Source organism: Schistocerca piceifrons, chromosome 5 (assembly GCF_021461385.2).
Source record: "Schistocerca piceifrons isolate TAMUIC-IGC-003096 chromosome 5, iqSchPice1.1, whole genome shotgun sequence".
NCBI classification, from domain to species: domain Eukaryota; kingdom Metazoa; phylum Arthropoda; class Insecta; order Orthoptera; family Acrididae; genus Schistocerca; species Schistocerca piceifrons.
Window position 1 is genome coordinate 131,195,829 of NC_060142.1, and position 14,037 is coordinate 131,209,865.

Below are 14,037 nucleotides of genomic sequence, written 5' to 3' on the forward strand. Positions count from 1 at the left end.
GGAACAATATTAATGATGAGGCGAACACACTGTAAAGCAGGATCAAATTCTGTAGCTGCAACTGCTGCAGCGAGATACTGTTTTTCCTTCTCCTAATCTAATTGTTTCTCTCTCCACACTTTCAGTATACGTGTTTGCATCATGTCTTCGCTGAAATAAACAACACTACATTGTATTATTAGTGCAACAATAACACAAAACAGTGTGACATTTTAATTTTATATAGAGTATAAACCACAAAGAACAATTTAATCATTGCTAACACAAGGTTTAAGAATTAAGAAAGAAGACTGTACATATCAAAAAGACCTGAAGATGTAGAAAGATTTCAGATAAAATTAAGTAAAAGTAAAACACAGATTTTGTGCCAGATTTTGAACTCCCAAACATTTTCAAGAGCAGGTGCAAGCTCTGATAATTAATAGGTTATGAACTGCACATTAAAAATTAATAAATTGCAGGAACTTAGGAAATTAAGCAAATTGAACCAGGGCACAGGTTACTGAGAGTTTTATTGGAAGCATTAGGCAATTATTGGCTGAAACAGGAAAATAAATACAAAAGAGGACAAATAAGTAGATTCAAGAAGTGATATAGTGAAAGCAGCAGAGGATTAAATAGACACAAAGACAAGGCCCAATAGAAATCCTTGGGTACTACTTATCTTGGATGTTAACTAAGAAAGACAAAAGAAATGAAATTTTTAAGGAATATTAAAAGATATACCCTCAGATCAAGTACAAAACAATATTACAAGAGAACAACTTATACACACTGTATAAATGAAAAACTGAGCAAAATAGTATAAAATTGAAGTAACATACTAACAAATGAAAAAGACATATTTGTTGAATAAGTAATTAATTATGAATGAACAGTGAAGACAGAAAGAGCTGTAAAGCATACTCCATGAAGTGAAGAATGCAAACAAGAATAAGAAGGTGATGGTGGTGAAAATATAAGAATGCTGCAAATGAAGCAGGCAAATGGGAATACATATATATCAAAATTCACATTGACAAGTGGTGTCAAATACCAAAACAGGAATGGCTAGAGGAGAAAAGCAAACCTTTAAAAGCACGTATGACTGGAAGAAACAGATGCCACAAATGCAAAAATTAAAGATACATTTGCAGGAGAGAGAAACATCTACATGAACATTACATATCTGATGACATGCCAGTAGGGAAAGAAGAGAAAGCTGACAGTAGACGAAATATGCAAAAGAACAATTCACAGGAAAGAAAAATGAATACAATATTATAGAAAGGAAACATGAAGCAGATGAAGATGAGATGGGAGATACGAGGCCGTTAGGACGATTTGACAGTACACTGAAAAACCTAAGTGAAAACAAGAGCCCTGGAATAGATGGCATTCCCTCAGAACTTTAGAAATATTTGGGAGAGTCAGCCATGACAAAACTATTCCACCTGATGTGTAAGTAATACAACACATGAGAAATATCCTCCAGTTTCATGAAGAATATATTAATCCCAATTCCAAAGAAGGCAGGTGCTGACAAATGTGAATAGTGTGAACAGTTAATGTTCTGAAATAACAACACAAATTATTTATGGAATAATGGAAAGATGGTTCGAAGATGACCTCTTTAAAGAGCAGCTTGGTTTTCGGAGAAATGTAACAACACGCAGGCAGTGATCTAATGACTTATCTTAAAAGTAAACAGCACCAACTTGACCTCATTTATCATGGAGGAAAAAAAAAAAAAGCTCACTTGCACCACCAAAATCCAACCTGTGCAAAGAATGAGGCCATAATTTTCATAGTATGCAGTTAGAACTACAACATAAAAATGTTCAAAGCAACAGTGTATCTGACATCAGATGACACCCAGTGCACGAATATTTAAAAGCTATTCTTTCAGATCATCATATTATCAGAATTTTGACCCAAATTTTCACACAGGATTGATTTCTTGGGTTTATACCTTGCAAGTGTACTTTTTTCCTCTTTAAAATAAGATGTCATGTTTTCTAGATAGAGGACACACTGAAAAAGGCAAACCTAGATATACAGCTTTTGACAAATATGCTCTTTGAATTTCTAAAGGCAGCAGGGATGGAATGAAGTGCTATTGACAGTTTGTGTAGAAACCAGGTAAAAGATACAGTGGAAAATCCAGGATGGAATGTAACAATATTATGAGAAGAAAAATTGCTAATCACATTATAGTGGAGATGCTGAGTTGTAGACAGATACAAGATCTGAAGGATGTTAAATGGGAGCATTAGTTGGAAAGGAAGTGGGAATGAAATGTAGCCTATTGCAGATAATATTCAATCTGTAGATTGAACATGCAGTAAAAGAAACCAAAGTGAAATTTGGAAATGGTGTTGCAGTTCATGAAGAAATAAAAACTCTGAGGTTTGCCAACAACATTATAATTCTGACATAGACTGCGAAGGACTTGGAGGAGTAGTTGAAAGGAATGTCTAGTGTCTTGAAATGATGATGTAATGTGAACATAAACAAAAGTGAAACAAGGGTAACGTAGTGTAGTCAAATCAGGCAATGCTGAGGTATTTTTATTAGGAAATAATACACTGAACACAGATGAATTTTGCTATTTGGAAAACAAAATAACTGACAGTGGTGGAAGTACAGAGTATACAAAATGCAGACTTGCAATAGCAATAAAAGCTTTTCTGAAAAAGAAATCAAACAATGGAAAATCTGTGATGTAACAATGCTAATATGAATTATGATAGGTTTCTACTCACCTCATAGACAAGGCATTAACTGGCAGACAGGCACATTTAAAAGTAGACTAAGCTACTGGATAAAGTCTTTCTTCACTTCTATATGGTGGGTCGCACTCTATCCTAATTAATACTGTTTTATGAAAAAGACATATTTGAGATTTAATTGTTAGGAAGTATTATCTGTAAGTGCCTATCTAGAGTTTATCCTTGTAAGCAAGTGAAATGTAGGTGGTAAATAGTACCAAAATTCCACTCATTCCACCTTCCTTGACTATCTTATTCTGCCCATGTTGGAAAGTACTGTTCAACAAACCTTGGCCATTATTCTATCTTAGTCTTTATCAAAATATCTAACCATAATGTAGGAAGACTTTGTGCATCCTATGATAGCAGGTTCATCTAGATTACAAATTTTAATACACAAAGTTTGACTGTCAACTCATCGCCGTGACTTTTGTAACAACATTTTAATCATGGCTCGACATACAGTCTGCTTCATTTGGATTTGTTTTAGGATACATTAATCATGAACCATGGACCTTGCCGTTGGTGGGGAGGCTTGCGTGCCTCAGCGATACAGATGGCCGTACCGTAGGTGCAACCACAACAGAGGGGCATCTGTTGAGAGGCCAGACAAACATGTGGTTCCTGAAGAGGGGCAGCAGCCTTTTCAGTAGTTGCAGGGGCAACAGTCTGGATGATTGACTGATCTGGCCTTGTAACATTAACCAAAACGGCCTTGCTGTGCTGGTACTGCGAATGGCTGAAAGCAAGGGGAAACTACAGCCGTAATTTTTCCCGAGGACATGCAGCTTTACTGTATGATTAAATGATGATGGCGTCCTCTTGGGTAAAATATTCCGGAGGTAAAATAGTCCCCCATTCGGATCTCCGGGCGGGGACTACTCAAGAGGACGTCGTTATCAGGAGAAAGAAAACTGGCAGTCTACGGATCGGAGTGTGGAATGTCAGATCCCTTAATCGGGCAGGTAGGTTAGAAAATTTAAAAAGGGAAATGGATAGGTTAAAGTTAGATATAGTGGGAATTAGTGAAGTTCGGTGGCAGGAGGAACAAGACTTTAGGTCAGGTGATTACAGGGTTATAAATACAAAATCAAATAGGGGTAATGCAGGAGTTGGTTTAATAATGAATAAAAAAATAGGAGTGCGGGTTAGTTACTACAAACAGCATAGTGAACGCATTATTGTGGCCAAGATAGACACAAAGCCCATGCCTACTACAGTAGTACAAGTTTATATGCCAACTAGCTCTGCAGATGATGAAGAAATTGATGAAATGTATGACGAGATAAAAAATTATTCAGGTAGTGAAGGGAGACGAAAATTTAATAGTCATGGGTGACTGGAATTCGTCAGTAGGAAAAGGGAGAGAAGGAAACATAGTAGGTGAATATGGATTGGGGGGAAGAAATGAAAGAGGAAGCCGCCTTGTAGAATTTTGCACAGAGCATAACTTAATCATAGCTAACACTTGGTTCAAGAATCATGAAAGAAGGTTGTATACCTGGAAGAATCCTGGAGATACTAAAAGGTATCAGATAGATTATATAATGGTAAGACAGAGATTTAGGAACCAGGTTTTAAATTGTAAGACATTTCCAGGGGCAGATGTCGACTCTGACCACAATCTACTGGTTATGAACTGTGGATTAAAACTGAAGAAATTGCAAAAAGGTGGGAATTTGAAGAGATTTGACCTGGATAAACTGATAGAACCAGAGGTTCTAGAGAGATTCAGGGAGAGCATTAGGGAACGATTGACAAGAATAGGGGAAAGAAATACTGTAGAAGAAGAAGGGATGAAGTAGTGAAGGCAGCAGAGGATCAAGTAGGTAAAAAGACGAGGGCTAGTAGAAATCCTTGGGTAACAGAAGAAATATTGAATTTAATTGATGAAAGGAGAATATATAAAAATGCAGTAAATGAAGCAGGCAAAAAGGAATACAAACGTCTCAAAAATGAGATCAACAGGAAGTGCAAAATGGCTAAGCAGGGATGGCTAGAGGACAAATGTAACGATGTAGAGGCTTGTCTCACTAGGGGTAAGATAGATACTGCCTACAGGAAAATTAAAGAGACCTTTGGAGAGAAGAGAACCACTTGTATGAATATCAAGAGCTCAGATGGCAACCCAGTTCTAAGCAAAGAAGGGAAGGCAGAAAGATGGAAGGAGTATATAGAGGGTTTATACAAGGGCGATGTACTTGAGGACAATATTAGGGAAATGGAAGAGGATGTATATGAAGATGAAATGGGAGATAAGATACTGCGTGAAGAGTTTGACAGAGCACTGAAAGACCTGAGTCGAAACAAGGCCCCCGGAGTAGACAACATTCCATCAGAACTACTGATGGCCTTGGGAGAGCCAGTCATGACAAAACTCTACCATCTGGTGAGCAAGATATATGAGACAGGCGAAATACCCACAGACTTCAAGAAGAATATAATAATTCCAATCCCAAAGAAAGCAGGTGTTGACAGATGTGAAAATTACCGAACTATCAGTTTAATAAGTCACAGCTGCAAAATACTAACACGAATTCTTTACAGACGAATGGAAAAACTGGTAGAAGCGGAACTCGGGGAAGATCAGTTTGGATTCCGTAGAAATGTTGGAACACGTGAGGCAATACTAACCTTACGACTTATCTTAGAAGAAAGATTAAGAAAAGGCAAACCTACGTTTCTAGCATTTGTAGACTTAGAGAAAGCTTTTGACAACGTTAACTGGAATACTCTCTTTCAAATTCTGAAGGTGGCAGGGGTAAAATACAGGGAGCGAAAGGCTATTTAGAATTTGTAGAGAAACCAGAAGGCAGTTATAAGAGTCGAGGGACATCAAAGGGAAGCAGTGGTTGGGAAGGGAGTGAGACAGGGTTGTAGCCTCTCCCCGATGTTATTCAATCTGTATATTGAGCAAGCAGTAAAGGAAACAAAAGAAAAATTCGGAGTAGGTATTAAAATTCATGGAGAAGAAGTAAAAACTTTGAGGTTCGCCGATGACATTGTAATTCTGTCAGAGACAGCAAAGGACTTGGAAGAGCAGTTGAACGGAATGGACAGTGTCTTGAAAGGAGGATATAAGATGAACATCAACAAAAGCAAAACGAGGATAATGGAATGTAGTCAAATTAAATCGGGTGATGCTGAGGGGATTAGATTTGGAAATGAGACACTTAAAGTAGTAAAGGAGTTTTGCTATTTAGGGAGTAAAATAACTGATGATGGTCGAAGTAGAGAGGATATAAACTGTAGACTGGCAATGGCAAGGAAATCGTTTCTGAAGAAGAGAAATTTGTTAACATCGAGTACAGATTTAAGTGTCAGGAAGTCGTTTCTGAAAGTATTCGTATGGAGTGTAGCCATGTATGGAAGTGAAACATGGACGATAACCAGTTAGGACAAGAAGAGAATAGAAGCTTTCGAAATGTGGTGCTACAGAAGAATGCTGAAGATAAGGTGGGTAGATCACGTAACTAATGAGGAGGTATTGAATAGGATTGGGGAGAAGAGAAGTTTGTGGCCCAACTTGACTAGACGAAGGGATCGGTTGGTAGGACATGTTTTGAGGCATCAAGGGATCACAAATTTAGCATTGGAGGGCAGCGTGGAGGGTAAAAATCGTAGAGGGAGACCAAGAGATCAATACACTAAGCAGATTCAGAAGGATGTAGGTTGCAGTAGGTACTGGGAGATGAAGAAGCTTGCACAGGATAGAGTAGCATGGAGAGCTGCATCAAACCAGTCTCAGGACTGAAGACCACAACAACAACAATCAGGAAATGTGTCAAAGCACACCTTGCAAACATTCTATCACTGTGAATGGTAAATTGCACTCAACAACAAAACTGGCAAGTTTTATTTGGGCTCCATGTGCTAATCTTTGAATGCCGCTTCCACTAGTAACTTAACTGAAAAATGTAAACCCTCTTCACAGGCCACAGAAAAACACTTCACATATGTAATGTATCAACAAAAATATCCACTTTTTGAAAATATAATGTAAATGGGTAGAGAAAAAATCTACTTGCCAAGCAGTGGCAGGAGAACACCCATCCTGTTTGGTAAGTCTTCCTTAACTGGAGTTCTGGGTGGCTTTTCTGAACTCTATCCCTTTTCCTAAACCTCACCTGTCCTTTTCATTCACCCCTCTTCCTTCCCCTTGAACTCTTCTGCCAGACGAAGAAGTTACTGGCTCTGAAAGCTTGCATACGTAACACCTTTTTTATCTCTCCAATGTGCTTTTCACTTTTGTTGTGTATTCTTACACTTCTTGTTTCTGAAATAAGTTACATCAGAAAAACTCTCTTCACCCCTATTCACTGAATGGAGCTGGATGCAAACAGTCCCCACAGTCCGCAATACTTTCCCACCATTGTCTTTCTTATCTGTGTTTCATCATTGTACTTTTAGGATGACTTTCTGCATAACACATTGCTTGTATAGCTTATTCTCTACTCTCCCAGAAAAGAATGTGAATTTTACTTTCATAGTGAACAGTCACTTGAGTTCAGCACTGGATACCGCACACTAATCTTTAGTAGCTCATGAGGACCTCAAACCTGAGCTGAAAATGATCCCTCATATTCAAGAAAGGCAATGCTGACTGGTACAATGGTTCCAATATTATCCATCATTACTATAGTGAAACAATATATGTTGATTAATGTTGCAAATTGCTGGTTGAAATATAACAAATACAATACAGACACATCATGTCACTATTATCTTTGGAAAGAGCACATTGTAAAGTCTAGAGAAATAGATTTACTTGCTCTTTTAGTGATAGAGGCAAAGTTTTCATGGAGAGAAAAATAAATAAATTACCGAGTCATGAACTGTGGTAAAGTGCTTCAATTTCAAAAGTTTAACTTCACAAGTTTTAAAAGAATTAGGTTTGACACTGAAGGAAATTTTCAACATTTGTGAAGTATGTCCATGCATCCACTGAATATGCTGAAATCAAACAATGGAAAATCCATGATGGAATGTAACAATATTGTGAAAAGGATAGTTGCAAAAACCCATACAACTGGCGAGACTGGTACGATGACATATGCAGATGGCCTGTGCTCATCAGATTTTACGTGAAGTAGTGAGTATGATAATGCTTTTGGCTAATAGGTGTGAGTCCATGTCTTGTGATAAATTCATTTTAGCCAGGAGATCTTTGAGACTATCTGGCTACCTCAACTTCTTGGCTTTAGATATTTGCCTTGATGTGACTTCTGTAGCACCCCCCAGAGGACATGTCTGACTTATGGTTTGTCACAGATGCAGTCATTGTCCCCCAGTTACATTTAGTGTAACTACAGAAAAAGACACTAGCTGCCTAAAAGTATTGAATAATGGTTTACCACAGGGATCTGTCCTTGTTCCTCTCTTGCTTAATCTCTGTTATCCCTCCACACAGTCCAGAAAGTTTGGCTATGCAGACGACTGGACAACAGCTACCCAACACAAAACCTTTGAAAGAACTGACGAAATTCTAACTTCTGATCCATACATCTTCAGCCACTAATTCCACATATGGAGGTTACAACCAATCTCAAATAAAACAGAAGTTTCATGCTTTCACATGTCCAATAGATTGGAACACAGAGCCTTTGATATCTATTTATAAGGAGACAAACTTCATCATAATATGCAACCAAAATACCTTGGAATCACATTACATTAGATAGGGCCCTCTCTTTCAAGGAGCACTTGACACAAACATCTGCTAAGCTTAAAACTAGAAAAAAACATTCTCCATAACTCTGCAGCTCTCATTGGGGATTTTCAGCAGACACTCTCTGGGTATCAACACTCAGTTTGGTATACTCAGCAGCAGAGTACTGTGCACCTGTCTGGCTTAATGGTCCACATGTAAAAAAGACATATGTACAACTGAATGAGGCCATGTGCATTGTTAACGGATCAATACAGTCTTCTTCCACATACTGGCTGCCCATCTTGAGCCACATTGCACCTCCTTATATCAAACTGAAGAGTGCGCTACTGCATGAATAGGAGAAGACTGTTAATAACACTGACCTTCCAATAATAAACAGCGTATTCACTGGGGGCGAAAAAGACTACGATCGAGAAATACCACTCTCACCACAGCCAGAATGCTCATGGAACCTGAATTCAATCCCATTGATGAATGGGAATGCGGCTGCCAATAAAACTGTTCCCCACAATGTTTGAAGCTGCCTTGCATCCAGAAGAAACCCCTGGATTCGACCAGCTTCAGGCAATTTGGACTACCTCGAACCGCATCTGAACGGGCCATGGACAATTCACAGACACACTCTACAAGTGGGGCAAATCTTCATCACCATCATGTGACTTTGGTGCTGAACGACAAATAATTGCTCATGTTGTATCGACATGTCCTGACATGCCTACAAAGGTCCTTTAGAAGACTTCCTCACTGCGACGAGTGATATTATAAAATACATAAAAGACCTTGATATCCATCTATAGCTGTTATTTGTGTTATTTTATGCTGGAGAGCTGTGCTTAAATGTTGACGTGTAGTAGTTTTGTAATCTTTGTATGTCTTGCCATACGGTAAATAAATGACTAATAGGTGCTGCATTTGTTAACCAGAGACAAAAAATGCAGTCTAATTTTGTTTGTTTATTTATTTATTTAAATGTCAAGTTCCGTAGGACCAAATTGAGGAGCAAATCTCCAAGGTCATGGAACGTGTCAGTACATGAACTTACAACATAAAAATAAATATTCATGAACCTGAAAGAAAATCAGTCCATAAGTTTAAGAAAACGCTATCAGCAATACAATGAGAATCATCTTAATTTTTCAAGGAACTCCTCGACAGAATAGAAGGAGTGGCCCATGAGGAAACTCTTCAGTTTCAATTTGAAAGCGCGTGGATTACTGCTAAGATTTTTGAATTTGAGTGGCAGCTTATTGAAAATGGATGCAGCAGTATACTGGACACCTTTTTGCACAAGAGTTAAAGAAGTCCGATCCAAATGGAGGTTTGATTTCTGCCGAGTATTAACCGAGTGAAAGCTGCTTATTGTTGGTAATAAACTAATATTGGTAACAAGAAACGACAATAAGGAATATACATATTGAGAGGCCAATGTCAAAATACCCAGACTCGTGAAAAGAGGTCGACAAGAGGTTCGTGAGCTCACACCACTTATTGCCCGAACCGCCCATTTCTGAGCCAAAAATATCCTTCTAGAATGGGAAGAGTTACCCCAAAACATAATACCATACGACATAAGTGAGTGAAAATAAGCAAAGTAGACTAATTTATGTGTCGAAATATCACTCACTTTTGATACCGTTCGAACAGTGAAAATGGCAGTATCAAGTCTTTGAACAAGATCCTGAACGTGGGCTTTCCACGACAGCTTATTATCTATCTGAACACCTAGGAATTTGAACTGTTCAGTTTCACTAATCGTATGCCCGTTCTGTGAGACTAAAACGTCAGGTTTTGTTGAATTGTGTGTTAGGAACTGTAAAAACTGAGTCTTACACTGATTTAACGTTAGTTTATTTTCTACAAGCAATGAACTGAGGTCATGTACTGCTCTACTTGAAACCGAGTCAATGTTGCACACAACATGCTTTACTACCAAGCTAGTGTCATTAGCAAACAGAAATACTTTAGAGTTACCCATAATACTAGAGGGCATATCATTTATATAAATAAGGAACAGAAGCGGCCCCAACACTGATCCCTGGGGCACCCCCCACTTGACAGTACCCCACTCAGATCCCACATCACATTGTGAATAATGACCTTTTGCTGCCTGTTGCTAAAGTAAGAGGTGAACCAATTGTGAGCTACTCCCCTTATTCTGTAATGGTCCAACTTCTGGAGCAATATTGTGTGATCAATGCAGTCAAATGCCTTTGTTAAATCAAAAAATACGCCAAGCGTTCAAAACTTTTTGTTTAGCCCATCCAGTACCTCACAGAGAAAAGAGAATATAGCATTTTCAGTTGTCAAACGACTTCTAAAGCCGAACTGTACATTTGATAGCAAATCGTGTGATATAAAATGATCAATTAACCTTACATACACAGCCTTTTCGATAACTTTTGCAAACACTGATGGCATAGAAACAGGTCTAAAATTATCTACATTATCCCTTTCTCCCTTTTTATAAAGCGGCTTTACTACTGAGTACTTTAATCGCCCAGGAAACTGACCATTCCTAAAGGAAAAATTACAAATATGGCTAAATACAGGGCTAACATGTGCAGCACAGTACTTTAATCTCGGAAAGGCATTTGCTAAGAAATTTATATGATTTCCTGTAGATACTAAATTTTTATTTAATTCACCAGTAATGCTCAGAAAATGGTTGTTAAATACTGTACATATATCTGATTTATCAGTAACAGAAACATTATTACTGCAAACTGACTTTATATTGTCAACCTTGTGCTGCTGACCAGACACTTCCTTCACAACTGACCATATGGCTTTTATTTTATCCTGTGAATTAGCTATTCTATTTGCATACCACATACTTTTTGCCTTGCTAATAACATTTTTAAGCACCTTACAATACTGTTTGTAATGGGCTACTGTAGCTTGATTGTGACTACTTCTAACATTTTGATATAATTCCCGTTTTGTTCTACATGATATCCTTATCCCACTAGTCAGCCAACCGGGCTGTCCATTACTGCCAGTACCCCGTTTAGAATGTTCTAATGGAAAGCAACTCTCAAAGAGCATGAGAAATGTGTTACGGAAAGCATTGTATTTATCATCTATATTATCGGCACTATAAACATCTTGCCACTCTTGTTCCTTGACAAGTTTTGAAATACTTTCTATTGCTGTTGGATTAACTTTCCTTCGTAGTTTGTAATTAAATATGACATTGGTTAGAGTACAAAAACCTTTTAGTGTTAAAATTTGTGCATCATGGTCTGAAAGGCCATTCACCCTTTTACTAACAGAATGCCCATCTAGTAATGAAGAATGAATAAAAATATTGTCTATGACTGTGCTACTGTTCCCCTGCACCCTAGTTGGAAAAAACGCAGTTTGCATCAGATGATATGAATTTAGGAGATCTACCAACATCTTTTTTCTTGCACAATCATGTACAAAATTAATATTGAAGTCACCGCACAGAACTACTTTCTGGTGCTTCCTACAAAGTGAATCAAGAACCCTCTCTAGCTTAAGCAAAAATGCTCTGAAGTCGGAGTTAGGGGACCTATAAACAACAGCTATTAGAAGTTTAGTTTCACTAAATTCAACTAATGCTGCACAACTTTCAAATATCTGTTCAGTGCAGTGTTGTGATACGTCTATGATCTCAGATGAAATACTGTTTTTTACGTACAGAGCCACTCCCCCACCCCGCAAGGAACTCCTTGAGAAACAGCCAGCTAATCTGTAGCCTGGTAAAGGAAGCCTCTGAATTATCAAGTTATTTAAGTGGTGCTCTGATATACCAATAATTTCAGAGTTAGCATCTATAAGCAGTTCACTAACTTTATCTCTAATACCTCTTATATTTTGATGAAATATGCTAATTCCTTCTCTACTTGGAAACATTACATCCTCTGGAGGTGAGCCCTTAGTTAGGGGCACTTCCTTTGAGCAGGTATACCTATCAGCTGACTTCAGTCTAAAAAAGGTGCAGCTCTAACACCAACTACTATAGGAATTTTTCAATGAGTGATACCACTACCACCACCACCACCCACTACACTGTCACCTATAAGCTTAGCCAGCCTCCCCTTCCCATACCTATTGAGGTGCAGGCCATGCCTAGTGAAACTCCATCTACTGATAGACCCAACTGGCACCACTGAGATGTGATCCATGCCCTCCGCCATCAGTGCCCTCCCCAGCCCCACATTAACGCGCCTAACAGTCGCACTAAGGTGAGGCCGATCATGACGCTGAAACAGTTGCACGAAATGCACATTAGTACCACCAGTTTGAGTAGCTATCTTAACCAAGTCACCACTGACATCATATTCCCCGTCCCTATCGAGACTGTTCCCTGCTCCACCCACTATCACTACCTGATCCTCTTTCGTAAAATTCTTACATAACTCCCCTATGCTTTCAGTCACCTGAGCCAACCCTGCACTAGGCTTCACATTGCTGGTGACCTGGCACTCACCCCCCAACACTTCCTGCAACTGCTGGCCCACACCTCTACCGTGGGAACTACCTAGCAGCAGAACCTTCTTTCTGCTAGACTTTGCAACTAACCTAGGCGTCCTAATTGCTGAGGACTGCTGCAAGTTACCTACATCTACGGCTACATGAGGCTCCTCTCCACTCAACTCTGACAGTTGGTCGTATCTATTGCATTTATGCAAAGTAAAACTGCCTGAGTACCTCCTCTTCCTAGCTACCTTCTTGGCAACTGCCAGTTCCCAGCAGAATGTTTAAAATTATTTAAATACAACTCCAAAATTTTGCTGCAGTTCATCAGATATTGATTCACCATTACATGCCAGAGACAAAGGACTAATCTTAACAGCAGATGACCAAATGTGGAAGTGCTCCAACGAAATCGAAATCTTTTCCAGTCGTAGGAAAAGCCTTGGCTATCATTTTCTGGGTTCTCAAGGTGAGCTGCTCACAGACTACCCTACAAGTGCTCAATCATTGCTGTAGAGTATTATGCTTCAATTTACAGCATGCATCACACATTTATAAGGGGTCACAGCTGGCAGTACTACAAAAACAGCAGTGTACATAGACTATGAAATGCCGTAAGTTGCTACTGATAATGATATCAAATATGATCTGAAGACAATGCTACCTGTGCAGATGTTATGCTGATTGTCCCATAAAGAGTCTGGCAGAAACTGCAGGCAGTACTACTACTGAGATTCCTCCTTAGCACTGTTCTGACTGACCATTATAAGGAGACGCTTGTAGCAAGCTGGCCTGAAGCTTTTACAGAAATTGCAATCAGTGCTACAAGATCTTCTTGCATCAGGCAAAAGTTTTCCTTGAGCACATGGACTACGCCTACACTGGAATACCATCAAATGTTTGCCCAGAATAATTTTGTTCATATATACACCAAGCTACAATAATGTGTTTGCAAAAATTTCTTGAGAAGTGTGATATGGGGCTTTCCATCTGCTACCAAAATTGGGCCAAAAAGCATCTATCCCTATAAACAATCTGGTTTTTTAGAGGCAGCATAATTTTTTAAAATCATTTTGACCTTTACAAATACTCATAATAAAGAGCATCACATTTTACTGGGACAAAAGAGGTTTCTATAAAGAACAAAATCCATGCTGTCATAGTATGTCTGAG

At 38.7% G+C, this 14,037-nt stretch overlaps 1 protein-coding gene across 1 annotated transcript in view; it reads right to left on the bottom strand.

Annotated features, from left to right (window-relative positions):
* LOC124798716 (ras-related protein Rab-43) overlaps window positions 1-14,037 on the bottom strand; it is a 63,437-nt gene that overhangs the window by 83 nt on the left and 49,317 nt on the right. Inside the window, exon 5 of the mRNA XM_047262243.1 lies at window positions 1-150. This exon is cut by the window's left edge and continues 83 nt beyond it. Within this exon, the coding sequence (XP_047118199.1) occupies window positions 43-150 (108 nt within the window). The 3' untranslated portion in view covers window positions 1-42. The remainder of the gene's footprint in view (window positions 151-14,037) is intronic.